The sequence below is a fragment of the Zingiber officinale genome, chromosome 2A (assembly GCF_018446385.1).
Source record: "Zingiber officinale cultivar Zhangliang chromosome 2A, Zo_v1.1, whole genome shotgun sequence".
Lineage (NCBI taxonomy): Eukaryota > Viridiplantae > Streptophyta > Magnoliopsida > Zingiberales > Zingiberaceae > Zingiber > Zingiber officinale.
In genome coordinates this window covers 2217587-2244043 of record NC_055988.1, presented here as the reverse complement: position 1 = coordinate 2244043, position 26457 = coordinate 2217587, and the positions used below count along the sequence as shown (strand labels likewise).

General features: G+C 38.3%; 5 protein-coding genes across 8 annotated transcripts; all 5 read left to right on the top strand.

Moving 5' to 3' along the window:
• The first annotated feature begins 1371 nt into the window (after window positions 1-1371).
• Window positions 1372-5083, top strand: LOC122040515 (serine/threonine-protein kinase BSK5-like). The gene is made up of 10 exons (XM_042599859.1): window positions 1372-1846; window positions 1923-2143; window positions 2226-2361; window positions 2663-2796; window positions 2872-2977; window positions 3613-3698; window positions 3949-4137; window positions 4201-4365; window positions 4456-4569; window positions 4635-5083. Exons 1-10 carry the CDS (start codon window positions 1759-1761, stop codon window positions 4878-4880), a joined length of 1485 nt encoding a protein of 494 aa, XP_042455793.1. The 5' UTR covers window positions 1372-1758; the 3' UTR covers window positions 4881-5083.
• A 1161-nt stretch (window positions 5084-6244) lies between these two features.
• On the top strand, window positions 6245-10105 carry LOC122040514 (thylakoid ADP,ATP carrier protein, chloroplastic-like). The gene is made up of 10 exons (XM_042599858.1): window positions 6245-6611; window positions 6802-6858; window positions 7871-7933; window positions 8021-8077; window positions 8168-8251; window positions 8402-8470; window positions 8550-8662; window positions 8758-8927; window positions 9533-9611; window positions 9701-10105. The coding sequence occupies exons 1-10, from the start codon at window positions 6294-6296 to the stop codon at window positions 9801-9803; spliced, it is 1113 nt and encodes a 370-aa protein (XP_042455792.1). The 5' UTR covers window positions 6245-6293; the 3' UTR covers window positions 9804-10105.
• Window positions 10106-10694: 589 nt separating this feature from the next.
• Window positions 10695-15473, top strand: LOC122040513 (probable anion transporter 3, chloroplastic). Its single transcript, XM_042599856.1, has 8 exons — window positions 10695-11285; window positions 13090-13316; window positions 13461-13803; window positions 14235-14279; window positions 14361-14507; window positions 14636-14773; window positions 14858-14891; window positions 15063-15473. The coding sequence occupies exons 1-8, from the start codon at window positions 10824-10826 to the stop codon at window positions 15233-15235; spliced, it is 1569 nt and encodes a 522-aa protein (XP_042455790.1). The 5' UTR covers window positions 10695-10823; the 3' UTR covers window positions 15236-15473.
• Window positions 15474-16471: 998 nt separating this feature from the next.
• LOC122040512 (reticulon-like protein B12) lies at window positions 16472-20398 on the top strand. The gene is made up of 4 exons (XM_042599855.1): window positions 16472-16885; window positions 17087-17267; window positions 19338-19549; window positions 19891-20398. The coding sequence occupies exons 1-4, from the start codon at window positions 16792-16794 to the stop codon at window positions 20073-20075; spliced, it is 672 nt and encodes a 223-aa protein (XP_042455789.1). The 5' UTR covers window positions 16472-16791; the 3' UTR covers window positions 20076-20398.
• A 660-nt stretch (window positions 20399-21058) lies between these two features.
• Window positions 21059-26170, top strand: LOC122040510 (probable proline transporter 2). 4 transcript variants are annotated; one of them, XM_042599851.1, is made up of 8 exons: window positions 21059-21214; window positions 21289-21592; window positions 22009-22233; window positions 22801-22895; window positions 23091-23280; window positions 24394-24518; window positions 24804-25019; window positions 25587-26170. In XM_042599851.1, the coding sequence occupies exons 1-8, from the start codon at window positions 21209-21211 to the stop codon at window positions 25962-25964; spliced, it is 1539 nt and encodes a 512-aa protein (XP_042455785.1). In that variant the 5' UTR covers window positions 21059-21208; the 3' UTR covers window positions 25965-26170. The 4 variants fall into 4 exon arrangements, with proteins under 4 accessions (XP_042455785.1, XP_042455786.1, XP_042455788.1 ...); XM_042599852.1 differs by having other exon boundaries at window positions 21066-21214; window positions 21311-21592; XM_042599854.1 differs by having other exon boundaries at window positions 21106-21219; window positions 21311-21592.
• The last annotated feature ends 287 nt before the right edge of the window (window positions 26171-26457 follow it).

Below are 26457 nucleotides of genomic sequence, written 5' to 3'. Positions count from 1 at the left end.
TATCTATTATGAATTATTAATTTTCAATAGATATAAAATACATCGATACTCGACCTCCTATATAAAAAGTAAATATCCTTGTGATTTACCTTTTTAGAGGAGCCGTAACAGTTTCACATTTACTTCAATAATTACCTAATTAACTTCCAATATATTGTTTTCGTATTATTATGTTCCATCTATCAATAGTATTATTATAATAATTATAATTTCATAACTGTTGCTATTATGTTAATGTAGTTATAGTTATAGCAGTAGGTACAAAATTATTAAAACCTTTATATTTAAAAAAAATATATATATAAATGTATAAAAATAAAAAAAAATCAATTTTTAATGTAAAATGATAAAATTGTTAGATTATTTAAAATTTCTTATAAATGAGATTTTATTAATTTTAATTTTAAAATATTCTTTTTTTAATCTTTATTAATCTTGAGACTTATTGTCAGTAATATTTTATAAATTATTTTTTATTGGAAAAATATTATTTTTATTAAATTTAGTATGTCAACGGTCAAATGTTGTTTTTTAATTATGAGTATATTATTTCTTTTAAAAATTGTAATTCTTAAAATAAATATAAACTATAATTCATTCCCCCTCTAGTGAATTCACTCCCCCTATGTGATTCGTACAACGAAAATTTCTATATACAATATAGAGATGGTGGGCATAATTTAGGAAATACCGTGGTGTATCAAATTGGTTTGTCCAATTTTAGAAATACATTGATATTCGTGTAGAGAGAAAATAACATTATAAGAGGTCTCCACCTACAAGTGCCGATAAACTTTACTATTAGAATGTACTGTTCATCATCCTTGTTCTCGACTATTTTCTTCAACTTCTTGTCAAACTTGAGCTTCGGAGTTCTTATGCAGGGACCCCTCTCTGTAAGGGCAGAGCCATATATATAGCTATCCAACTTGTAGTTAATATCCGCGTCAATAGGAGATTAGCTAGATGATCGTTTCGACATCGATAGAAAGAGGAGACTAGTTTATGTCGCTATCAATGCTCAAGAAGCACAGCCCGAGTAAATTACCCGGGCTGACTCCGCTATTACCTCCTGGTCTGATCACTAACATTTTCTTCCTCGTTCATTCTTCTTTAATACACAAGCTCGCGCGGGATACCAGATTCCTTCTAATCTGAGTCCCCTCTTATTCCCCTCTTAACCCACCTCGAATCCTCCTGTTCAGCAGGCCAACTTCCTCTATTTCAGAGAGAATCATTAATTGGTGCAGTTGGTAATTTGTTCCAATATATTTGGGTGTAAAGTGTCCGATCAATCATGATTTAATTCTCGATATATTATTTTTTGCTCCAATTTAAATATATAACGTGACGTGCGACTCAATTTGAGTAAGCAGTTGCGAATGCAATAATATTATTGAAGTTTAGGGCTTAGAGAAGAGCCACACCAGCATTACGTCATCATGCTTCTAATCCTTCCCATCCATCCAACTGAACTGCTCCGTCATTCGCAGCACCGGCACGGGCTCAAACTCCAGTCCTCGATCCCTCCATTAATTGCCGCACGCTCAAATTCGCTACTGCAACTCTGTAGGCATTCAATGCAGTGCTCAATTCTTGTGACATCCATTCGCCATTAACGGAGTTCACGAGGAACTCGCGCCGCGCTGTTGTAATCACGCCTTCGTCGGGATCGTTTCTCTAGCTATATAAAGGGGCGTCGATGCGGAGGCAAAGATTGCTTTTTGAGAAGATTTTTGACGCCTCGGCCCGACGGCGATGGGAGTTCGGTGCTCCGGACGGTCGTTATGCTGGTGGCTCGCTCGTGCCCGCTCCAAGTCGTCCGCGCTGGAGCTCGACGATCTAGGTATTTAGCTGCAGTGTAACTGTTCGACGATTTGCCCCAGCGAGGGGTTTTGAGTTCCCATCCGTTGCGAATGCAGAGATTGCTGGCGGAGGTGATACCGGTGGCGAGTCTAAGCCTTTGTTCAGGGAGTACAGTTTGGAGGAGCTGCGGGTCGCGACCGACGGCTTCGCCTCCGATCGCATTGTGTCGGAGCATGGCCAGAAGGCGCCCAATGTCGTCTACCTCGGCCGCCTCGACCGTGACGTGGCCATCAAGCGCTTCAACAAGTTCGCGTGGCCGGACGCCCGCCAGTTCCTCGTCCGTCCGTCCGCCCTCCTCTGTTCTCTGGCTATGTTGATTTTTTTCAATTACCCATTCGAATTTGGTTGCGATGGCGTAGGAGGAAGCGAGGACTGTGGGGCAGCTCCGGAGCGGCTGGCTCGCCAATCTCATCGGGTGTTGCTGCGAGGGCGATGAGAGGCTGCTGGTGGCCGAGTTCATGCCCCGGGATACCCTCGCTAAGCACCTCTTTCATTGTACGTGACATGTTTGCTTTATTTACGCGTGCATTTCAAGCTTTAGTACTAGTCTAACAAATTAATTCTCATTTGCTTCTATAAATTTGACTTCTATGCTACCACAAAGGTTTTATTTTTGACCCTTCTGATCATTATCGGCTGCTTCATCGGATTATGCATCATGCTATGATTGATGAATACATAATACTCAAAAATCAATCCTCATAGCCTCGATTTGGATAATGTCGTTTCCTGAATTTTCCCATCAGGTTGATTAATATCATAACATAATTGATAGCTGCCATGCTACTCTTTACAGGGGATGTGCAACCTTTGTGCTGGCCCATGAGGATAAGGGTGGCACTGTACCTCGCACAGGCACTTGAATATTGCAGCAGCAAAGGTCGTGTTTTGTATCATGATCTCAATGCCTACAGGGTTCTTTTTGATCAGGTGATATTGCCGTAACTCTCCCTGTTGTTTTGTTCTGACACTTAGAATGTAATCATCCACCACCTCCATTGACAGGATGGTAATCCCAGGTTGTCGTGTTTTGGTCTAATGAAGAACAGTAGTGATGGGAAGAGTTACAGTACTAACTTGGCTTTCACACCACCAGAGTATCTTAAGACGGGTTAGAATTCTTTAAAGTATTGAGATTGTTCTAGATGTTCTCGTTTAAGCAAGGCAGTAAACTTAAAATATTCACTTTTTATTGTTTTTTAAAAGTCAATGCTTGCCCTAATTGCTTGTTTCATTGTCCTAAGTTGAATATGTATGAATATAAAATGTTTTCAACTGTGACCTCCAACTTATGGACAGCTAGATGTTTCAGTATGTCATGGTTCAAGTTGATAAAAACAAGCTTTACTTTCCACGCAATTGATCCTCAAAGGTAGCATTTCTGGGCTTGAAGTTGTATCAAGTTCATTTTCAAGCATTAGTCATGAGTATAATCGGAATGAGATTGGATGGTCTCTCCTATCATTATAAACTCAGAAAAATTTAGGGCATTTGACATTTTTATTCAAATCTTAAATGTAGGATTTCAGTATTTGGATACACAATGTACTTAGTATTACTTCTGGGGAACCAAGATATTGCATATCTTTCTTTCCTTTTAAATGTTGACCATACTTAGGGTATCCACTACAAAATGAATTGTCACTGTTGTGCTCTAAGATACTAAACGAGCTATTTTTTGAATTCATATATAGAAAGATTTTATCTCTTTAGTCACTATCAATATTTCTTGGATTGATTTTGCAGGGAGAGTGACACCACAAAGTGTAGTCTATAGCTTTGGAACTGTTCTTCTGGACCTTCTTAGCGGGAAGCATATTCCTCCGAGCCATGTAGTTTTTTTCCCTTCCAAGCTTCTTTGCACTTTGAGCTAGATGTAGTATTGTTATGGTCCCTGATTAAGGACTGAAATATCGAGTGCTAGAAATGTTTGACTTCTAATGTTATCATCCGGTTCTTTTGTGGTTTATCTCCCTCAAAAAACTTTCACATTGCCTTTGTCTACGGAAATCACATGGCAATGCCAAATCATATGATTGGCTCCTCTTTCTTCTAACTGTTTATGTTCTCACATCTTTGCAGGCACTTGATATGATTAGTGGTAAAAATTATTCATCGCTAGTGGACTCTTGCTTGGAGGGGCATTTCTCGAGTCATGATGCGACTGATTTGGTTCAATTGATTTCTCGCTGCTTGCAATACGAACCTCGTGAGAGGCCAAATTTGAAGTGGCTCCTCACTTGTTTGGGATTTCTTCAAAAGGATGCAAGCGTAAGGCTTTGCGTAGTATAAAATCATTCTATGAACAAATGACAAATTTTGTAACATATGCAGGTGTCATCATACACACTAATGGGGCTTGTCGATTCTTCTGTGACTTCCAAGCAATTGCTCAAACTATCACCTTTTGCTGAAGCTTGTGCGAAGTCGGATTATGTCACTATATATGAAATGATGGAGAAGGTTGGATACAGGGATGACGAGGGGTTAGCCAATGATGTAAGCAAGTGATTCTTCTTAATCTTCTCTTTATCAACGACACAAGGATGACGAGGTTGATGCACGGGTTTAGTTTTTTCTCTTTTGCAGTTTTGTTTCCGAGTCTGGAATAGCCAAAACCAGGAGACTTTGAACTTTAAGAAGCTCGGGGACAATGCCTTTAATGCAAAAGATTTTGAAACCGCAATCGTTCACTACTCACAGGTCTTAAGCAAATGGTCAGATTTTTAACTTTCATGTAAACTGACCAAATGTCTATGGACTTGCAGTTCATTGACGAAGGCACAATGACTTCTCCGACAGTGTTGGCGCGCCGTTGCTTATCGTACCTAATGACCAATCTGCTACAACAAGCAGCTAGAGATGCTGAGCAAGCACAAGTATTATCACCCGACTGGCCTACCGCCTTCTATCTCCAAGCTGCTGCCCTTTTCAGGCTTGGAATGGGTAGTGAAGCCGATGAAATGATCAAGAAGGGCTCCAGAATAGAGTACAAAAGGAACAACAGAAACTGATGTATGAAAATGTGATTCAATTCCCTTGTGTTTAAGCTTTTGCTGTCTACTCTTCTCTTGTTCATGAGTTTGCAGACTTGCGTTGTAGTTTACATGTTTAGCAAGTAGAGCAGCAAAGGAAAGATATCAGAAAACTAAATTTTCCTGTACACTTGCATACAGATTGTAGTTTTTTTGGATAATTAAAATTTTGTAGCACTAGTCAAGAGTTAAAAAGCCAAGCTTTACGTCACTACTCATGTCTGACCAAATATGAGAACAGAGTAAACACCCAATGACCAATTTATATGAATTTGTACATACATCCTCTCAATTTCTAACTGTTCTTCAGTAAAGAAATTTCTATTTCGATCTCTCCATATAAAATAAATTACAAGGCAAGATGATTAACCCTTGTCAACATTTGCTCCCATAGTAATACTTTTGAAGACTCTCTAACATTCGTATCTAGGTGGACATCTCAGATCGTATACGAAGTCATTTTCTGATTCTCCTTCGTAATCCTGTAATAAGAGGACATTCGAAGAATAGACTTCTGTGTCTCTAACGCCTGACCATAGAAAATGTACTATCGATCCTCCAAGTAATCTTTTTTGTTTCGGATAGGGAGATGTCTCTGTGCCAATATCCAAAAGGTAGTTGCATGACTCGATTGTAGATAAGTCTTCCATATTATCCGAGCGAAAAAGTTATATGTCAGTGCTAGTCTTATGTTCTGATCAAACTAATCTGCTCATCTTTGTTCGGGGCCCAACAACTAACAATATAATATCTCATATTTATAGTAGTCGTTTGATCAAAGAATCTCATATTTATAGTTATCTCATATATAGTAAATTTGATCCCATCTGTAAAGATATTATTTGAAAAGGGGACGAATCTTCTGGACGGTCTATCCTAGTCCTCTCCTAGACCAGGACAGGAGGATAGGTGAGAGGCAATGAGCCCTACCTGTTAAGCAGGTGGGAGTCATTGTTTTTCACCAATATAAATATTAGACTGTATATCTTACATATTTATTTTTTTTTAAAAAAAACATATAAGTTGGTCTTTAGCATACACATGGCACTACCTGAGTGGTTCAGATAGTGCCTGTATGGTAGTATCAAACTTATCCTCACATATTGATGTAGTTGTCAGATAGCTAAATGTTATGAGGAGCAATTCGCCAATAATAATAAATAATAGCGTAATTTAGAAAAAGTGATGAGAAGGCGAATTTACAATTCGCTGCCTAGCGAGTAGCGAGTAGCGTGAATAAATTTGTGAAAGTCAAGAACTTGAATGTTAATAAGTTAAAATTTATGGGCTAGATCGAAAAATTACCATAAAGACGAAACTACCCCAGTTCTATTATCGCATCGCTCTCGTTCGCTTGCTTCTCCTTTCCATTCTACGAAGAGGGCGATAGCGATGGCGAGGAAGGAGGCGGCGCTCGTATGGCGTCCCATTCCGGGTCTCCGTGATGCGGAGAAGGAACGTACTCCAGCTCGAATCGCTCTGTTTGCGTCCGTGTCCAACGGCGGTGCTGCCTCGCCTGTGATTGAGAGGGAGAAGAAGGACGCGCGGGAGAAGGAGGCGTTCCCGTCCGCGGATCAGCTGTTTCGGCATCCTTTGGCGATTCTGGCGCTTGTTCCAGATGGGGCGTCGCTATTTGCTGCCGGGGCCATCTCCGGTGCTGCCGCAAAGACCGTTACCGCGCCCCTCGACCGCGTCAAGCTCCTCATGCAGGTTGCTCCCGTGACTGATTCTGCATCTGTCCTAATTGTTTTCTCCTATCACAGAAGCCAAAAAAAAAAAAAAAAATCGTTTCCTTACGCAAATCTCGTGCACGTTTCCTGATTACACAGTGCTTTATCTTCCTGATTTTCTGTTAATATGGTGGAATAATTATTTTAATGAGCATACCTCTTTACTGCAGACCCATGGACTGCGTGTTACTCAAGGAGCTGGAAAGAAGGCATTTAGCTTCATTGATGTATGCACTTCTATGCTGCTTCATTTTGTGATCCCAATTATGCCCTACCTCTATTCTTTGTGCATCTTGTTTCGTTATCTCCTGTCTTTATGACTGCAAATATGATAATTGTTTTCGATGAAGGATATTTTCCAACAGCTAAGTGTTAAAAGTAATATTTTTAGTAGATTGAGTTGTCTAGATCTTTGGAATGCGCCAATTTTATGTTCTAATATTAATATTATAATTTTATAAATTTATATGTCAGGCTTGAAATTGGGGTACTTGTTGAAAAGACAAGCAGAAAAAACAAGCATTATAGGCATTAATTTAATATGGAAAACCTTGGTGTTTCTTGTAGTGTGCAAAGATGATTATTTAGACAGGGAATGAATTTACTTGACAAGCGCATCATGGCTCTAATAGACTTTGTGAACTTTTTTTTTCACAACATGCTACTATTGATGAGTAGATTAAAAAATAGCTGATGTGGTGTCTATCAAGAACCAATGTGATGCTTTCAATGTAGAAAAAGTTTGGAAGAATCTATTTATCCTTATGATCTCTCCTAATAATTCAAGAAAAGTTCATAAATGTTTTTCCCGATTAGACAGTGAAAGTAAATGGTTAACTGATGGATCTTTAGTGCATAGCTAGTCATTTGACTGGCCTCTGCTTTGAGTTTGTCTAATATGTAATCAAGGTTTTAGGTTTGAAGTTTGAAGAGATGGAGCAAAAACATCCTTGCATATAATCCCCCAAGTTGGATTTGAGATGCCGACTTGTGTTGATATTTTTTGTGCTTCAGTTTCCTTTGGGCATTTCCTTTCTTCATGTGTTATCAACTTTATTTCCTTTTTTGGTTTGGAAAGTAATTTTTTATACTGATAACATATTCTAGCATGTTTTAACCTTTTTTTTCCTTGTTTTTTTCCTCTGCCATTTATTGCTAAAACAACATATCATATGGCATCTGAAGCTCTTCAGAGACCAAAATATGGTTGTTTATGTTTAATCTATTGTTTTCATTCAGGCTATGACATTGATAGGGAAGGAGGAGGGGCTTAAAGGCTATTGGAAAGGAAATTTACCACAGGTACTTTTTTTCTCTCCCTCAGTCATGTTGCATATCAAAGATTAATTTTACTTTTCCTGATAATATTCAATTCTTGAAATGTTATAGGTGATACGGATATTACCATACAGTGCGGTTCAACTCTTTTCTTATGAAATCTACAAGGTACAGATTCTTGCATGGCTGTCTACCATTGCTCTATCTTATCTAATCTACTCTTGACATATGATAATTTTTCTGTTCATTTGGTTTTAGAGACTCTTCAGGAACAAGGACGGGGAACTTTCTGTTCTTGGTAGGCTTGTTGCAGGGGCCTGTGCTGGGATGACATCCACTCTAGTGAGTTTTTGTAGGCAAAACATGTAACACTTTGTTTACTGCTTGTACTTGTGTAAATTTTCTACATTTTGCATGACTAGATCAATTACTATATTGCCTATTGAGATGTGTTGTAATAATGCCAAAGTTTTGGAACTTCTGGTAATTTAGGTAACATATCTGCTGGATGTCCTAAGGCTTAGGCTTGCGGTGGAACCTGGTTCTAAGACCATGTCCCAGGTAATGGCTGTTAATGTTTGTTACTTTGTTTACTAGTTTATGTGTGTAAAATCTATCTAAAAAATCTTATTTTTTTCAGATGGCTCTTAACATGCTAAGAGAAGAAGGGTTTGCATCATTTTATGCTGGTCTTGGTCCTTCTCTCATATCGATAGCACCTTATATTGCTATTAACTTCTGTGTTTTTGACTTGTGAGGTTACTCATTTTATTTCCATTAGTTGCTAAGTGAAAGCTTACTCAACTATTAATCTTGTTGATCTTGCTATTATTAATCGCAATTGTTAGGTTCAAGAAGTCACTTCCAGAAAAGTACCAAAAGAGGCCAGAAACATCCCTTGCAACTGCTCTTATCTCAGCAACACTTGCTACCTTTATGTGCTATCCTTTGGACACTGTGAGAAGACAGATGCAAATGAAAGGTTCACCTTACAACACTATACTAGATGCTATCCCAGGTAATAGACTTATTTGCATTTTTTTTATTGATGCTAAATGGTTGATGAATACTTTGGTTTCTTTAATGTGAAATCTATGATGCCCATTTCTGATTTGCCTGATGGTGATCACATCTAAGTTTAGGATGGTAAGAAGATGGTTAGGATCACCTTAAAGTTGCTTATGTAAGCAGAGATTTGACCATCAAAAAACAACTATGTTTAGATTGCATGAGAAAGCTTAAAAACAATCATGCTATATCAGGTGTTGAATTCAGTTAAAATTATTTGGAGCACTTTCTACCAAGGGTTTGAACCGTTAGCAAAAGTTCTGCACTACTATAATAAATTTGGTAGTTATCGATGTGGAATGAAGAAGGAACTGCAGAAGTTTTCTTTTCATCAAGTAGTATGCTGCTCAACCCAAAATACAGTGCTATGGTCTTGCCATCTGAGAATTGTGTTTTTCATATTCATCTGTTAGTTCTTTCCTCTTCTATTGAAAAGCTTTCGCGGTTGCTCATTGCACTCATGGACCAACTGCTCAAGTGGAAATTATCTTCTAGTCTGCCCTGTAGTGGTCAGACCATTGTACATGATGTTAACTATAACCATGAAACTTTCAGGAATTGTGGAACGTGACGGCATTATCGGCTTATATCGAGGTTTTGTGCCTAATGCATTGAAAAGTCTGCCAAATAGCAGGTTGTCATTGTTTTTCCAGACATATTTCTGCAATTTACCTTTCCATTTGCTTAGCCCTTTTGTTGATGAAGACAAGTAATTGTTTGCAGTATTAAGCTCACTACATTTGACATTGTGAAGAGTCTAATAGCCTCCGGGCGAAAAGAACTCGAGAAAATTACTGAAAGCAACAAGGAAAAATTGGCGAACTAGTTCAGTCATCTTGCCACTTCATTCAGTCATCTCTTTTACATATTCTAACAGGGGATTCAAGCTGTTGGATGCTGAACTAGGAATGACTGACTTTTGGATAGATTTAGATGAAAGGCATGCTGTTTTTTTTCCTTTTCTTTCTCAGAGATCGTCTGCAGTTTGAACACAAATTTTCTTCGTCATGTATTTCTCAGATACTTTCTTACATGAGAAACACTGTTGCATATTATCACCAATGTAATTGTACTTACTGATTTTATTCTAAAAATCTTGTTTGGATAGTCCATATTTTCAGGAGATTATGACTATTTTGTGTTTAGATGAACAATCTCTTTTCTTTCTTAATTTTGATCTTGTAAATATCTCATTTACTATTAATTAAACCCTTCTATATATTAGGTCATGAACTCTTTCCATTTTTCGTTACGTGCTAGTCACTATTCCAAAGATTAATAATCGTTCATGATTTATCTCCTCCGTATGAGATGAATTAATGAAGACACTAAGGATGAATATATTCATTTTTTACCATCATGAATCCTTTTCATTTTTCCCCACGGTTAGGATCAATCCTTTAGGAATTAAAATCCCTTCCTTTAAAGAGGTCACTTTAATTTACGTAAAAGATTAAAATCCCTTCCTTTTAAGAGGTCACTTTTTTTTATAGGCTGACGATTACTTCCTTTATGAGTACGAAGGTAAGTGAAACTCCATTTATTTGTGTTAAATATAAAATAAAAATGTAATATTATAGCAATTTCTAGCTTGGAAAGTGTTTGGCGACTTCGCTGACTCTGTTCCTTTCCTGATTCCATCCAACCTATCCTATCCGTCCATTGCCCATCATCACGTCCTCGCACGAATCATAACGTTCCCATCATCACGTCCTCTCCCTCCATCTCACGGTCTCAGTCCCATCTGGCCGTCCATTTTTTTTTCTCTATAAAGCTCATTCCCTCCCTCTCGTCTGTCAATCTCTCGCGCGCTCCACCGCTCTGTTCACCCCTCCGTCGCCTGCCCATGGCCGTCGCCTCCTCCCCTGTCCTCAACTCGGTCGGTTCCTCGCATTACCTTGCCCCTCCGAGACCGTCGGTATGGGGTCCGATCGCGTTCCGTAGCCCCCGCGGCGGCTCCAAGCTACAGATCCTCTCGAAAATGTTCGACTCGAAGGCGAAGGATCACAGCGAGATCGCCGTCATTGGTGCCAGAAGGGTGGCGGATTCAGAGGCGTTGCGGTGGGGGAGAGAGGGAGTGGGGCCGAGGACGAGGCGGAGGAAGGGCGGGGTGGCGAAGTGCAGTGCCGAGGGGATCGTGGAGCGGGCGGAGCAGCAGGCGACGCAGATCCCGGAGCGGGCCAAAGTGCTGGCGCTGCTGGCGATGGTCATGTGCCTCTGCAACGCGGATCGGGTGGTGATGTCGGTGGCGATCGTCCCGCTCGCTTCCCGCTACGGCTGGAGCAGCTCCTTCTTTGGAATTGTACAGGTATCCTAATTTGCGATCTCTTCTCTCTCTCTCGGTCTCTCCCAACCTCTTTGTTCGCGATGATTTCTATCTTCCATTTTCCAAGTTCCGACTCTCCAGCGCTAATCTTTCTTGCACGCGTCTCAGATTCGATTCTCATCGATGATTTGAAATTGCAAATTTATTGGATCAATCGATGTTACTCTTGAACATTGTGAGGAGACCTAAGAAGTCTCTAAAAGGATAGTAAATAAATAATCACTTCCTGGCATGATGTTTCCAGTCCCAATTCCCAAATCCCTTTTCTACCATTTTTTTGCTCCTCCGTCGCTCTATCTCGTCGGTCCACCATGTGGATCATGGAGGCGAGCCCTTTCAGGAGTTTGTTGGCCTTTTCTTGGTCAGAGACTTAAAGTGAGAGGAATTCGGAGGACGCCGATCGGCCCGATCCCGCAGTCGTCGCACTAATTCAAAGAAAATTTCTTAGGATCCTACGCATGGTTGACGCTTCATCTGGGGAGGGCAGGCATCTTTCTGCTTCAGCCTAAAATTGCTACATCTTTAGACTGAATCGCCCTTAATAAATTCTTGCTGACTTATTTTGGCGTTGGATCCACGCAACTTGGAGTAGGTAGGTAGGTAGGTAGCTGTTTGTCGCCTCTCACCTACTAAATTTTTATGATTTGAGAAGGCAATACTCTAACCAGATCTCTAAATGCAGATTCAATAAGTCCACATGTAGAGCTGTCAGACGGACCAACCCGTGACGGGGCGGGTCGGCCCGTAGCGGGCGGGCCCATTAAAAATTTTTTAAAAAATTTAAAATTTTTTTATATTTTCAATATTTTACTTCAAAAAAAATTTCTACAATTAAATGTATACATAAACATGTATTTTAAATATAAATGAACACAAACAGGTACTTATGTTGGATGAAAAGTACTATTTTTATTTCAAAATTATAACAAAGAAAGATAATAAATTGACCTAAAACTTAGCTTACATGTGTTTTTCAACCCGCGGGTCAACCCAAGCCCGAGCGAGCCGACCCGCACGAGTCGCGGGCCTAGGCGGGTCGGCCCACGGCGGACTTGGGTTGATAAAATTCCAACCCAACCCGCTTAAATTGTTTGACGGGGCGGGCCAACCCGACGGGCCCAACCCAAATTGACGTCTCTATCCACATGGAAAGATCCATCGCCGTCCACAATGCCAACTCTTGCTGGATTTTTCAGGCCGTCTGTCTATAGTGACTACTTCCTAATTCATTATTTAATGGAAAGGGTTTGAGTTGAGCTTACAGTGTGCTATGGCAAATCAGGAAAGCATGCTGGAAATTTACATGAGTTTTCAGATTATATCAGCTAAACTGGCCAAAGTGCTCTCGTCCTTGTCGAACTGGTTGAGTAGAGTGTGAATGATTAGCTGATCCAAGAGCCTAAACCCTCACTGTCAATGGTCGTCAGTATTATCATGCATTTCCAAAATTTAGTCAGAAAAACTAGGAATCAGGTGTATCAGGATTGGCCCAAAACATTGTTAAAATATTAATGTAGGTCTTGTGATAACATATGACTAACTTTAAGTGAGGTGATAAATGTTTGAGGGATAATGCAGCTGCTTAAACTGTTCTGTTGATTGATCTGAAACTCATACCATTAGGCGTGCCTTGGTGAGGTTTGTTTTATGCATCTTTCAGAATTACTTTTTTCTTTCAGAAAGAGAAAGGGAGGATCCTCCATTAATGCCCTAATTGTTTCTTTTATCTCTATGTTGATGACTTCACCTTTTGATCTCATTGCTAAACTTTTCATAAGCTTGACAGTCATCATTCTTGTGGGGATATCTGATTTCATCCATTGCCGGAGGAGCTCTAGCAGATAGATATGGCGGCAAGCGGGTTTTGGCATGTGGTGCAGCAATCTGGTCACTAGCTACCTTGCTTACTCCTTGGGCTGCCAACCATTCCACTGCCATGCTTTTGGCCATTCGTGCACTTTTTGGCCTGGCTGAAGGAGTTGCCTTTCCTTGCATGAGCACTCTCTTGTTCCGGTGAGCCACCTATCTGTCGTGAGTTTGTTTCTGAAGAACAAGTCTCCTTGTTAAAAAACATTGATTCATTTGTACTGAAATAATGCATTTAGATTTGTTTTTTTGGTATCTAGCAGTGATTGCTATACTGTTATTTTGATTCAGATGGTTTCCCTGCAACGAACGAGCCAGTGCACTTGGCATTTCCATGGCTGGTTTCCATCTGGGAAATGTAATAAGCTTCCTTGCATCACCAATTATATTGTCAAGCATTGGGCTTAACGGGTCCTTCACCTTCTTTGCCTCACTCGGGTTCCTCTGGGTATTAGTATGGTTGGTTGGAATCACAAATGATCCTCGTGATAGCCCTCATATTAGCCTGGCCGAGCTGCAGTTGATTCAGGCCGGGAAGAAGGACTTGAAGATGGAGAAAATCCCATCTTTTGGCTACTTACTCTCCAAGTTACCAGCTTGGTCATGCATCTTTGCCAACATGACTAACAATTGGGTGAGTTCAATCTCTACTTCTCTTCTTAAACTTCCTCTATTGCCCTGTACATACTCAAACAAATTAAAGTTTGCCTTGAAATCCGGTTCAAAGACATAACATGAGGGTTCTTTTAATCAGCAAAAATTTGTTCCACATGGGCATGTACTGTGATCCATTATATCTATATATCAGATGATTTAGAATGATGTCCTCTAATGTGAGTATTCATTTTGAGAAGGAATGAATTCTTGCGTAAAAGGTGTGTGTTGAATCAAGGATGCTCCATACCCTATTAGTCTCACATGGATTAAGTATGGTGATCTATTTATATCTATGTATTAGAGGAGCTTCTCCCTCTCAAGTGACTAAAATCTTCTTCGGCTTTTCTCTTAATCATTGTTATCTCAAGGCCAAGCTGCAACTTTTAACTAATCCATCTTCCACTGCAGGGCTACTTTGTACTTCTGACATGGATGCCCATGTATTTCAAGACTGTATGTCGAAACTTCCTCTGTGTATATAGATACCTATATTTATACCTATTTCTTTGCTTAATTTTCTTCTTGATCACACAGGTTTATGATGTGAATCTGAAACAAGCGGCATGGTTCAGTGCTGTACCTTGGGGGGCAATGGCTCTGTCTGGTTATGTTGCAGGAACTACTTCGGACTTCATGATCAAATCTGGCTGCAGCATAATAAAAGTGCGAAAGATCATGCAGGTTTCCCCATCTTTTCTTTCCACCTCTAAATCACACTTCAACTACTGAGTCAATCTAGAAAATCATGAGTAGGGAAACCGTCAAACCCCAAATGTTAGTACCAAATCTTTTGTCTTGGCATGTTACAGTCGATCGGCTTTATCGGACCAGCTCTGTCGTTGTTGAGCTTGAGGTATGCACAAACATCAACAGGAGCAGCAGTGCTCATGACTCTAGCTCTCAGCTTCAGCTCTTTTAGTCAAGCTGGTTACATGCTCAATATTCAGGTACCATCTAAATTGACTTCTTTGGTTACTTGGTCTGATCTCATTGTTGACTTACTAGATTTTTCCTAATTTGTGTATGCACAGGACATTGCTCCAAAGTATGCAGGATTTCTACATGGTAAGTTTCTTTGGATAGAGAAGTTCACGCTTGGAATTCTTCGCTATCCACTCTCAAATGACTAAAATTTTGATCGATTAAAGTCTTTTGAGATACTATGTGTTGCTTTAAACTTATAGCTCCGAATTTAAATACGATATAGTCTAACATCTAACGTATATGTCTGAACAGGAATAACGAATTCCGCGGGGACATTCGCAGCAATTATCAGTACAGCAGGAACAGGTTACTTTGTCCAATGGCTTGGATCATTTCATGTCTTCCTCACCCTCACAGCAGCTGTCTACTTGACCACCACAATTTTCTACAATCTGCATGCCACAGCTGAACAAGTATTCTTCTAAATTTTTGTAGTTATTTTTATTTATTTACTAGTGATTGTTAGATTCGTCGAATAAATTTGCAATTTTTGATGGATCATGAATGATATTGATCGCTCGTGTCTGCCATTGATAGATGGCAAGCACCAATAATAGGCGACCAATCCATCTATCAATTGTTTATGTTGATGATCAACTAAAATTAAATTTTACAGTGTAGTCTGAATACTCATAAAGTATATTTGGAAGCAGATGAATCTCAGCAGATGGTCCAACATCGATTTGAACACCATGAGTACGATTAATATCAAATAAACTGAATAGATTAATATCAGTTAATTCAAATTTAGACTGAATCAATTAAAATTTTATTTAATTAATTGTATATTTTATTTAATTAATTATATTTTTAAATAAAAAATAATTAAATTAATATTTATATTTGGTCTATTCAATTTATTCGATTTAATCCAATAATTTTAAAATCCGAATTGAATTAATCGGAAATACAATCGAATTTATAAAATCAAAATCAAAATTTTTAATTCGAGTGATTTAAATAATTCAATTTTGTTAAATTTTTGTTTCCCTAATTGCACGGAAGTCCATTTCATTTCAGTTTTGAAGTTCATACTAGAACCGTCAATTTAGGTTGGGCCCGTCAGATTGACTCACCTCATCAAATAATTTAAGCAGGTTAGATTGGAATTTTATCAACCCAAGTTCGCCATGGACCGACCCGCCTAGGCCCGCGATCCGTGTGAGTCGGCCCGCTCGGGCTTGGATTGACCTGCGGGTTGATAAACATATGTAAGTTAAGTTTTACGTCAATTTATTATCTATCTTTGTTATAATTTTGAAATAAAAATAATACTTTTCATCCAACATAAGTACTCGTTGTTCATTTATATTTAAAATTAATGTTTATGTATATATTTAATTGTAGAAAATTTTTTCGAAATAAAATGATGAAGATATGAAATATTTTTTTATTTTTTAAAAATTTTTTGATAGGTCCACGAGTTGACCCGCTAACTTGGCGGGTTGGCCCGTCCCGTCCCATCCTGTCAAATGATTAGTTCGTCACGGACTGACCCGCCCCGCCACGGGTTTACCCGCTCTAGTCCATACAGAGAGGCGGCCTAAAAATAAAAGTATGAATCCGTTTGGAAATTTTAAAAATAAATTAATAAAGTTCAGGGAGCAGATTGAAAATCACACTCATTTTTTCCGTCCTCTCTCGCTTGAATCGGAACCGGCGGTCCATCCGTTTCGCGGGCGTGTTTACTCTGCTCGGAAGAGCGAAGCAGCGGTGGCCATGGCTGAGCTGTTTCGCCGCTGTCCCACTTCTTCCAATATCCAGTGGGCGACGAATAAAAATACGTAAGGAAAACGACGGGATCCAAAAAAGAAACCATGGGGCGGCGCTGTTCTGCCCTTTTTAAGGCCCACCGCCTTCCTTTTTCGACCCGCTGTAGCCACCCAATCCAGAGAAGAAGTCGGCAGCGGCGAAGGCGACGACGACGAGGAAGAAGTCCGAAAACTGATTTTTTTTTGGCCTGATCCGTCGCACGCCGATCATGGTCTTCGTTCAGTACCCTCGATCCCTGGAAGCGTCGCTTCGATCCTTGCAGAGGCAACGCCCTGTTCACGAGATTCTTGGTGGAGGAATCGGTAAGTCGCTGCACCCTCGATTACTTCCTTTCGTTCGTGGAATTCGCTGTTGAATGCAAATCGCTAAGAAAGTTTGTTGGGTAGAGTCTAATTTTGAAGGTTGCATGATCTTGCCCCAAGTGCCTTTTTTTTAGGGTTGCATAGGCTTTCTGTTAACATCTGTATGGAGGTTAATGGATCTATTGGAACTATGTGTGGCAGTTGCCGATGTGATCCTTTGGAGGAGAAAGGATGTCGCGCTAGGGATTCTGCTTGGAGCACTGTCTTCTTGGTTGCTCTTTGACGTATCTGGGTACACTGTGGTATCGCTTGTGTCGAACGTTCTGCTACTCTTGTTCTCCATATTATTTGTGTGGACGAAGGCTGCAAGAATTGTCAACAGGTAACTTGTCCTTCAATTCACGCAGTTGTTGCTTTCGTCCTTCAATTTATGAGTGCACTGGTTGAATCAATTAGGATATAATATGTCAAGAGTAGATGGTGACCTTGACCTAGTTGATGTGGTAAAAATATTTTGGTTATTATGAGTGTACTAACTACTAATACAGTCTTGCCTAGAATTCAATGAGGGATAAGATCTATGTAGCCTAATGGTTGGAACAAATATAACCTTACACTGAAAGGGTTCTGAACTTAGAATTCTTCATTAGCAAGGATCTGTGTCTATGTTAGAGGACACTATTTGATCAGTAAGGAAAAATTCAGCTCAACTTCTCTGTCGAGAAGACACCTGGCTTACCATTCATTTTTCAAAATTCTCCTTTTGATAGTTCTGCATAATTTTGCATTTGTATGGACCATTTGTAGTGTATCAGTGTATGATTGGCAGATTGGGATAGGAAGAATGTTCAGGAATTCTCTATCGATAAATAATCCTGCAAAACAGTGAAAGAATATGGGTTGCTCAAGAACCAATCATTAATTGGGAAAAGTATAACTTTGGCACTCCTAAATTGTTCTGGTGTAAAGATTAAGCATAATAGGACAGTAAAATTAGGACTCCTTTGTTCACTTCGAAACAAATCATGGCAGCCCTGATAAAATAAATCTCAGCAGAAACAAATGTGAACTCTCTGGAAGAGAAATAGCAAACAAGAATGATAATATGCACTCATTTACAGGGGTTTATATAAATTCTGCTCTGCTAAATGAGGAACTTAGAACCAGGAAAGAAGATTGACTTGCTGTTTTTAAAAGGCCATTTTCTTTAAAAAAAATCAACTTTTGATATCATTTTTTATTTTTTCTTGAAAAACACAAATCTGTCAATTGTGAGGTGGTGGTAAATTCAGGTAAAGTTAAGCATATAAAAACTCCTTGGGTTCTTTAGTTGAGACGAATATTCTCCCATGTATTCCAAAGTTTTTATAGATAAAAACTGATGAATATATTTGTTGAATGACATGAATTGTGTGTTTTCTTTTTAGAAAACTGCCAATCAAAAGACATCTCTTTGATTACCGAAAGCTATTTGTAATTTTTCCACGGCTTTGATGTCACATAAGGAACGGTTTGAATCCTAGCAGTACCAATTGATTGGCAGATTGGGATAGAATTAGCAGGAAGAATGTTCAGGAATTCTCTATTGATAAATCATCCTGCAAAACAGTGAAAGAATATGGGTTGCTCAAGAACCAATCATTAATTGGGAAAAGTATAACTTTGGCACTCCTAAATTGTTCTGGTGTAAAGATTAAGCATAATAGGACAGTAAAATTAGGACTCCTTTGTTCACTTCGAAACAAATCATGGCAGCCCTGATAAAATAAATCTCAGCAGAAACAAATGTGAACTCTCTGGAAGAGAAATAGCAAACAAGAATGATAATATGCACTCATTTACAGGGGTTTATATAAATTCTGCTCTGCTAAACGAGGAACTTAGGAGCCAGAAAAGAAGATTGACTTGCTGTTTTTAAAAGGTCATTTTCTTTAAAAAAAAATCAACTTTTGATATCATTTTTTATTTTTTCTTGAAAAAACACAAATCTGTCAATTGTGAGGTGGTGGTAAATTCAGGTAAAGTTAAGCATATAAAAACTCCTTGGGTTCTTTAGTTGAGACGAATATTCTCCCATGTATTCCAATGCTTTTATAAATAAAAACTGATGAATATATTTGTTGAATGACATGAATTGTGCGTTTTCTTTTTAGAAAAGTGCCAATCAAAAGGCATCTTTTTGATTACCAAAAGCTATTTGTAATTTTTCCATGGCTTTGATGTCACATAAGGAACGGTTTGAATTCTAACAGTACCAATTTTTACCATACTTGAATCTTAGGAGTACCAATTTTTACATATAAAATGAGTTGCTAATCAAATGGTTTCTTATTTCCATTTGCAATTTGGTTACTTTAGAAAAATTCGTTTCAGTTTGTATTTCCCATCCCACTTCTACTCTAACCTTGGTGCATGTTTAACAATCTTCATTTATTTGTTGACATGAATTCAGACCTCCTCCATCCATTCCGGAAATACACCTCACAGGAGAAATGGCCCATGAAGCTGCAGCTTTTGTTGGTTTATATGTGAATGTGATCCTATCAACTTTTAACGACATTGTAAAGAAAAGAGATACCAAAGTCTTCTTTAGAGTAGCTTTGTATTTATGGTTGATTTCTCTGATCAGTGGTTTTGTTGATCTTCGTACATTGGCTTACTCAAGTAAGTGCTTCTCATGGCATAGATGCTTCTTTATCAGCTAAAGAAAGTTGAAAAATCAACGTATTAATATAGATTTTTGTTAAAGATGTGAGAAATTACAAGGTTGAAAGTGTTGGAAAACTGCAATGTTGCATTTGCAAGCCTATTTGGATGGTTTCATAGATTATTTTTCCAAGAGCATTGGTTTTTTAACATCACTTCTGGAATTGATCTTCTCAAGATGTGAACAAACTGACTGCTCATCGGTTTCCCCTACTCTTGTAGACTAACAAAATAGATAGGATTCATTTCTCTTCCACATAAATAATACAACTTTTTAATCCCTTCTTTTCTTCCTGCAGGCCTTGTACTCATTCTCACAGTCCCTGCATTGTATGAGAAGTATGAAGACGGTGTTGACAGATATTTTAAGCTCCTTCATATGGAAGTCCAGATGTATGAGAGAGTATACACTCAGTGTTTCAGCAAGTACTTCAGAGCTAACAAGTGGGTTCTCGATACGAAGAAGTTGCTTGTCGATGCATGAGTTGTGGTATAATTTCATGCATATGGAAGTTAAAGATATATGATAGCATACACTGTGTCCTCCAGTGCTTCATCAAAACTAACACTCGCTTCTAGCCGCGAAGAAATTACTAGCCGACGAGTGTTTTCGGTATGATTTCATCAATTTCACCCCTTGATTTTGCCATAATTCAAGATTGTGAGCGAAGTTTGTAGCATACATCAGAGTTTTGTGCAGTTTGTTTTGTGTTTTTGGTTGGTGTGTGTGTATTCTTTAGCTTATTTCTAACTATTGTTATTAAGTTTTTGAAGGTCATCCATAACCTTGCGGAAGCTTGGAAGATATTTGTTTCTAAATTTCTTAAATTTCATAGAATGCAAGTGACATTTTAATTTATAATTTAATATTTATAATAATGAATAAATTTTGAATTAATTTAATATTTACGCTATTGTGTCTAATTTAGAAGGGAATTTAACATTTTTTTTATAAAATTAACTACAGTTTAGAGATTTTTTTCTAGAATTAATTAATAATTTTTAGTTATTTACTAGAGATTTTTTTAGTTATTATGAAAATTTAAATAGAAACAGAAGTTCATAAGTTACCTTGTATTAGTCATTAAATAAACCAGTAATAATAGTGTAAAACTTATACTTAATTTATAGATATGGTTTAATTTTTCAAAAATATTTTTTACAATAGGTTTTTTTTTTTTCTTGCAAAAAGGACATGTTAGTAGTTTTTTTTTTAAAATTGCTAAAAGTTAAAATAAAAATGTAATAAAATATTGTTCTGATATTTTAAAATTAGAGCGCTCTCTTCCCTTTTTATTTTTGCTCTATGATTTTTTACAAATTTTACAAAAATCATTTAAATACCCCCAACTTCAATATCTTTAAAGTCCTCCAAAATTTTGCTAATATGAAAAAGCTCCTTTACTATCACAGTGCCTTATTAAACCTGGGCTATTTTAAAAATCACCCAAAGTTTAGCAAAAATTTAATTTGACCCTTGCTTAATTTTAAGGTCTACCTGCTGTTCTTATTGGAAAGCAGCGGCCGCGACCTTGTCGCCACCGCGTCGAGGTGGCTCCATCGTCGCTCCGCCGCTGCTTTTCCTACCGTATTCTCCATCCACGTCGCGCTCAAGACATGGGAGTAAGGTTTCGATTCGATATGTCGCTTTTGCTTCCTCTCTTTTCTAAGGGTCCCTGATTCTTTTACTCCGGAAGTGCCGCTCCCTTCTTCGTGCAGATTCCGGACTGCCCGGGACTGGAATTCGAGGAATCGAGGCTCTTGGTATCCTCGCCACCTCCTCATCTTCCTGCTTTTCTCACGCCACCACCTCTTCCGAAATTCCTGTGGACGAGGGGGGAGAGGAAACCTCGCTGTTGGTGGCACGACGCGACTGGGAGGAACCCGGGAAAGAGGCGATGACGGCGGCGACGGCCGGGGCCGGAGAGGAAGACTGGGACCGGTGTGACTCGGAGATGCGGATCGATGTGTCGGACGATACGGCTCATCAGATTAGCACCGGTAAATTGCCTTCTTGTGCTCGTTCTTATTTACTCAGGGTGCTTTTCTCCCATTCCTTCCAAAGCCTGCTTTTTTACTGTTGCATTTCTGATGATTTGTGCCTTTCAAGTTGACTATGTTTTACATTTCGTGCAAAAATTTGCACTCATCATCAAAAAAACAAGTTGTGTTTCTAGTCTTGACAATAACATGGCTCATTTTAAAGGAATTTATCCTCCATTTCTGTGATTAGATTTCCCAAAACTTTGTTTCGCAGTCTATAGAGTATGAATTTTTCAGTTTGGAGTTTTCATATTCCAGTTATTCTAGAGTATCATTTGTTTAATGTGCTGTCATAACTCAAGGAAAGTTGTCTGTTCTTTACTTCTGTAATTTACAACTCACCCACCGTTCCTTTTCATCTGATGAATTTTCAGATCCTTGGTACCAAGTTGCCTTTGTGCTCACAACTGGGATAAACAGTGCTTATGTCTTAGGTTATTCTGGATCGATAATGGTTCCTTTGGGTTGGATTGCTGGTACGACCGGCTTAATTTTGGCTGCTGCAATATCTCTCTATGCTAATGTTCTTCTAGCACGCCTCCATGAAATTGGTGGGAAACGACATATCAGATACAGAGATCTTGCCGGCCACATATATGGTATTGACAGCAACGTTTTTTTATTCATTCGCAATTGTTTCTTAACTTGTCCTAGTTAATATTTTAAAATGCGTTAGATGCAATTAGGTTCTGAGAAGTCATAGGGTCTACAAGTAAGGTGCAAACCATGCCTAGAAGAAAGTGAGACACCTACTTTCAAAATATTAAGTATATGATTTCCATCTATGATATATAATTACATGACCATGGCATTTAAACATTATCCAGTAATAAGAAAATCTATGCAAAATAAATTCGAGTATATGAAAGCATCCTAATGTAATGTTAAAAATCATGTATTAAGTAAACTTAACAATCACAATCAATATTTTTATTATGACTATTCCATAAAATCTTACAAAAGTATCAATATCACTAATTCACAATCCCTTATTATCTTAAGATCTTGGTAATTTCAATGATCTAGAGAATGCAATCACCATCTTCATGAGACATTTAATCCTTCGATGTTCCAATGTTCGTCTCTTGTTTTGTCTTATGATTGATCATGGGGGAGCACCAGGAACAACTTTTTAGTGATTTCTTTTATTTGGTGGCATATCGCAGGTAGGAAAATGTATTCTCTTACATGGGCATTACAATATGTTAATCTTTTCATGATCAACACGGGATATATCATTCTGGCTGGGCAAGCTTTAAAGGTGAGATTTTTTTACCTGCTATTGTCTCAATCTTGTTGCCAAGATACAAGTTATTATGTAAAATCATTTATCCATTATCTTCTATTTTTTTGAGGGTATGGATGCTAGTCCATTGTAAACGTAATTTCCTATGTCACTAAAGTACCTCCTTTGCTGCGCATCTCCTTATTTTGATATTGTTCATTTGTTATGCAGGCCACGTATGTCCTTTACAGGGATGATGATATCTTGAAGCTACCCTACTGTATAACAATTGCTGGATTTGTTTGTGCACTTTTTGCTTTTAGCACACCACATTTGTCAGCTCTCAGAGTTTGGCTGGGGTTTTCAACATTTTTCAGCCTCATATATATCATTGTAGCATTCATGCTGTCTCTTAGTGATGGTACTATGAATTTACCTTGACTCCCTTATTCAAACTTTCAATAGTGATACGTTCAACATAGTTCTAAAGTTTTTCACACTTTCAATTATTATATCTACTGATTACATGGGGAAAGACTAAAGAGTTTGCAAAGAGGACCAAGAATGTCTGGCCAATAATTATGTAACCATATTTGCTGGAGTAATTGCATACAAAATCATTTATCTTGTTAATTAGGAAATCAGGTTTAGAATTTATCTGTCATTCTTGGAATTCCTTAAGATTTCAGAGTCGATTTTTTTGTTGATTGGATGCACTTCCACCGAATCCATGTGATGTTAATATTTTCATTTCACAATGTTACTGTATTTTAGAAGGGGAGCCTTGGCGCAACGGTAAAATTGTTGCCATGTGACCAAAAGGTCACGGGTTCGAATCCTGGAAACAATCTCTTGCAAAGGGTAAGACTGCATACAATGGATCCTTCCTCAGAACCCCGCATGGCGGGAGCTTCGTGCACCGGGCTGCATTTTTTTTTTTAATGTTACTGTATTTTACCATTAATTTCCTGCATTTCTGAAAAGCCAACTGGGAATCAACTCCTAGCCAATCAATTTATTACTCCCTTGTAAGGAAAAAATTTATACCAAAACAGTGAAGGGGAAAAAAGATGATGAATATAAACATCCATAGAACTTAATTTAATTATCTGTCTATGAGCTTCTTGTCACAGCCTATCAATTTTCAAGCCCTGGAGAAAATCAAGCCCATGACATTATGCAATGAACATTAGCAGTTATTTTATATGCTCTATCAAATAATCTCAATTCCTAATGGCCAACTTACATTTATGTCACTCCTAGAATCAGATGCAGAAAGCAACTATGAAGTGGTACTCTCTTTTTGGTACTCCTTCTGTCCATCAAGCATGAATATGCTTATAAAGTTCAGAAACTGCTGTAGCGCATGATACTGATACAGCCTCCTAATTTATGAAATGACTCCTTGTGTTTTCTATTATTATTCCTTTAGGCACTTTGCGTTTATAAAATACTTTCTGTTCTATACGTGCAGCTTGTGTGCAAGTAAACCAGCTAAAGATATAGATTGTTTATATAATTTTGCTTAATACAGGAATTAATTCTCCCCCTCGAGATTACACTTCTCCAGGATCACATACTAACAAGATTTTCAGTTCCATTGGTGCAGCTGCCAGTCTTGTTTTTGCTTACAATACAGGCATGCTGCCAGAGATTCAGGTGAGAGGTTCAAGATGCTTATACCTCATGCAATAGGAACATGTTATGTTTATCAATATAGAGACTTGATTTCGTTGTATACAGTTTTCATCTGGAAAACATGAGCGATCTTAAGATGCAAAATCGTGATTCATAATACTCTATGCTGTTCAGAACTTAGTTTATTTCTTTCAATTATTGGTCATAAGATGGCTGTGCCTCTAGATTTCTTGATCATGAGATGCCCCTTCTTCTTGTGATTTCTATCATAGAATAAGTATAAATTTTGCACTGTCTTTTCTTCAGGCAACAATAAAGCAACCTGTTGTCAGAAACATGGAGAAAGCTCTTTGGTTTCAGTTTATAATAGGGGGCTTGCCACTCTATGCTGTTACGTTCACGGGCTACTGGGCTTACGGATCTTCATCTTCGACATACCTACTCAGTAGTGTCCATGGCCCAATTTGGGTGAAGTCGGTCGCAAATGCTGCGGCCTTTCTTCAGACAGTGATTGCCTTACATGTAATATACTCTAACCACTCCAGATGCTTTCCAGTAACATCATGTTAATTTAGATACCAAGATAAATTGACAGGTTTTTCCCTAGGCAACTGTATTAGTTCACAAATAACACCATTCTTTGTTTCAGTTTGTTTAGAGTTCATAAAGGAAAAACATTTCACACCTGATCATCGTTAGAGTTTAGACTGCTTCAAATGTTTACAGTTTATCAAGAGATTTGTTAATTACATATGCATAATTAGGCTTTGTCACACTCCAAATATGATGGATGGGTACAATTAAAAAAAACTGAACTATACTTGAGAGAAATCAGGTGTAAATCCAATAGATTTTTAAATGAGAGAGAAAATAAGTTGCTATGATACAGATATGTTCAAAGAGGGTTAATAAATTTTACAGGTAGAATAGTTAGCTGGTTAACTGTGCATTATTAGGTTATATATTGACTGATAAGATCTATTCTTTGTATTGTTGATCCTCATTCATTTTGGAGCTAAAAATTTTACCTTCGATTTATTTTTGAAATGTCTTTTTTCTTATCGCATTGTTCCACTTGATCTATACAAGATATTTGCAAGCCCTATGTATGAATACTTGGACACAAAGTTTGGAAGAGGCAAAGGGAACCCCTTTTCCTTCTACAACGTCTCTTTCAGAGTCGTCGTGCGAGGGGGCTACCTCACTATAAACACATTTGTAGCTGCCCTCCTCCCTTTCCTCGGCGACTTCATGAGCCTCACGGGCGCGCTCAGCACGTTCCCCCTCACATTCGTTCTCGCAAACCACATGTACTTGAAGGTGAAGGACAAGCTCTCCCTGCCTCAGAAGTCTTGGCACTGGCTAAACATTGTGGGGTTTAGCGCCATGTCCCTTGCTGCAGCAATCGCGGCCCTATGGCTCATTGCGAACGATTCAAAAACATATCATTTCTTTGCGGACCTGTGAGTATTTTTGATCCAGAAGTGTATAACTTGTGATCGGGTCCTCAGTATTTATGATGTGAATATAAAGCAAGTGTATGTATCCTCATAATTGAACTGTTATGGGACGAGTTGACAGGGGCGCTGAGCAAATTACCCCTCTTGTTTTTTTGGAGGGGTTCTCTTGCATCAGCTAGTCAATGTATATTAAAATTGTTACTTCATCTTCTACTCGTATGTTTCTTGTGTGCTTAATAAAAATACTCTCCTCTTTGAACTTGTGAAAAAACGTCAAAATGGCATTGAATTTTACATTTGAAAATGTCAGAATGTCACGATCGAAATGGTGATCAACAACGACAACAAATCTCAAGCAGCTCCTCATAAGCAATCCACTATATTAACAGTCCTTTAATATCGGTTCCATAGATATGAAAGGAGGTATATATAAGTACATATATATTAGGTACATAGTAGAGTAAATCTTAGATCGTTAGTTTCTGAGAATCGATCCTTAG

Bases quoted from the DNA above. Each gene is read 5' to 3' on its own strand.
- LOC122040515 (XM_042599859.1), top strand. From the start codon at position 1,759: ATGGGAGTTCGGTGCTCCGGACGGTCGTTATGCTGGTGGCTCGCTCGT. The intron at 3,699-3,948 runs GTAGTTTTTTTC...ACATCTTTGCAG, and splicing joins AGCATATTCCTCCGAGCCAT to GCACTTGATATGATTAGTGG. The intron at 4,366-4,455 runs GTAAGCAAGTGA...TCTCTTTTGCAG, and splicing joins ACGAGGGGTTAGCCAATGAT to TTTTGTTTCCGAGTCTGGAA.
- LOC122040514 (XM_042599858.1), top strand. From the start codon at position 6,294: ATGGCGAGGAAGGAGGCGGCGCTCGTATGGCGTCCCATTCCGGGTCTC. The intron at 6,612-6,801 runs GTTGCTCCCGTG...TCTTTACTGCAG, and splicing joins GCGTCAAGCTCCTCATGCAG to ACCCATGGACTGCGTGTTAC. The intron at 8,078-8,167 runs GTACAGATTCTT...ATTTGGTTTTAG, and splicing joins TTTCTTATGAAATCTACAAG to AGACTCTTCAGGAACAAGGA.
- LOC122040513 (XM_042599856.1), top strand. From the start codon at position 10,824: ATGGCCGTCGCCTCCTCCCCTGTCCTCAACTCGGTCGGTTCCTCGCAT. The intron at 14,508-14,635 runs GTTTCCCCATCT...GGCATGTTACAG, and splicing joins AAGTGCGAAAGATCATGCAG to TCGATCGGCTTTATCGGACC. The intron at 14,892-15,062 runs GTAAGTTTCTTT...ATGTCTGAACAG, and splicing joins GTATGCAGGATTTCTACATG to GAATAACGAATTCCGCGGGG.
- LOC122040512 (XM_042599855.1), top strand. From the start codon at position 16,792: ATGGTCTTCGTTCAGTACCCTCGATCCCTGGAAGCGTCGCTTCGATCC. The intron at 17,268-19,337 runs GTAACTTGTCCT...ACATGAATTCAG, and splicing joins GCTGCAAGAATTGTCAACAG to ACCTCCTCCATCCATTCCGG. The intron at 19,550-19,890 runs GTAAGTGCTTCT...TTCTTCCTGCAG, and splicing joins TCGTACATTGGCTTACTCAA to GCCTTGTACTCATTCTCACA.
- LOC122040510 (XM_042599851.1), top strand. The intron at 22,234-22,800 runs GTATTGACAGCA...GGCATATCGCAG, and splicing joins TCTTGCCGGCCACATATATG to GTAGGAAAATGTATTCTCTT. The intron at 22,896-23,090 runs GTGAGATTTTTT...TTTGTTATGCAG, and splicing joins TGGCTGGGCAAGCTTTAAAG to GCCACGTATGTCCTTTACAG.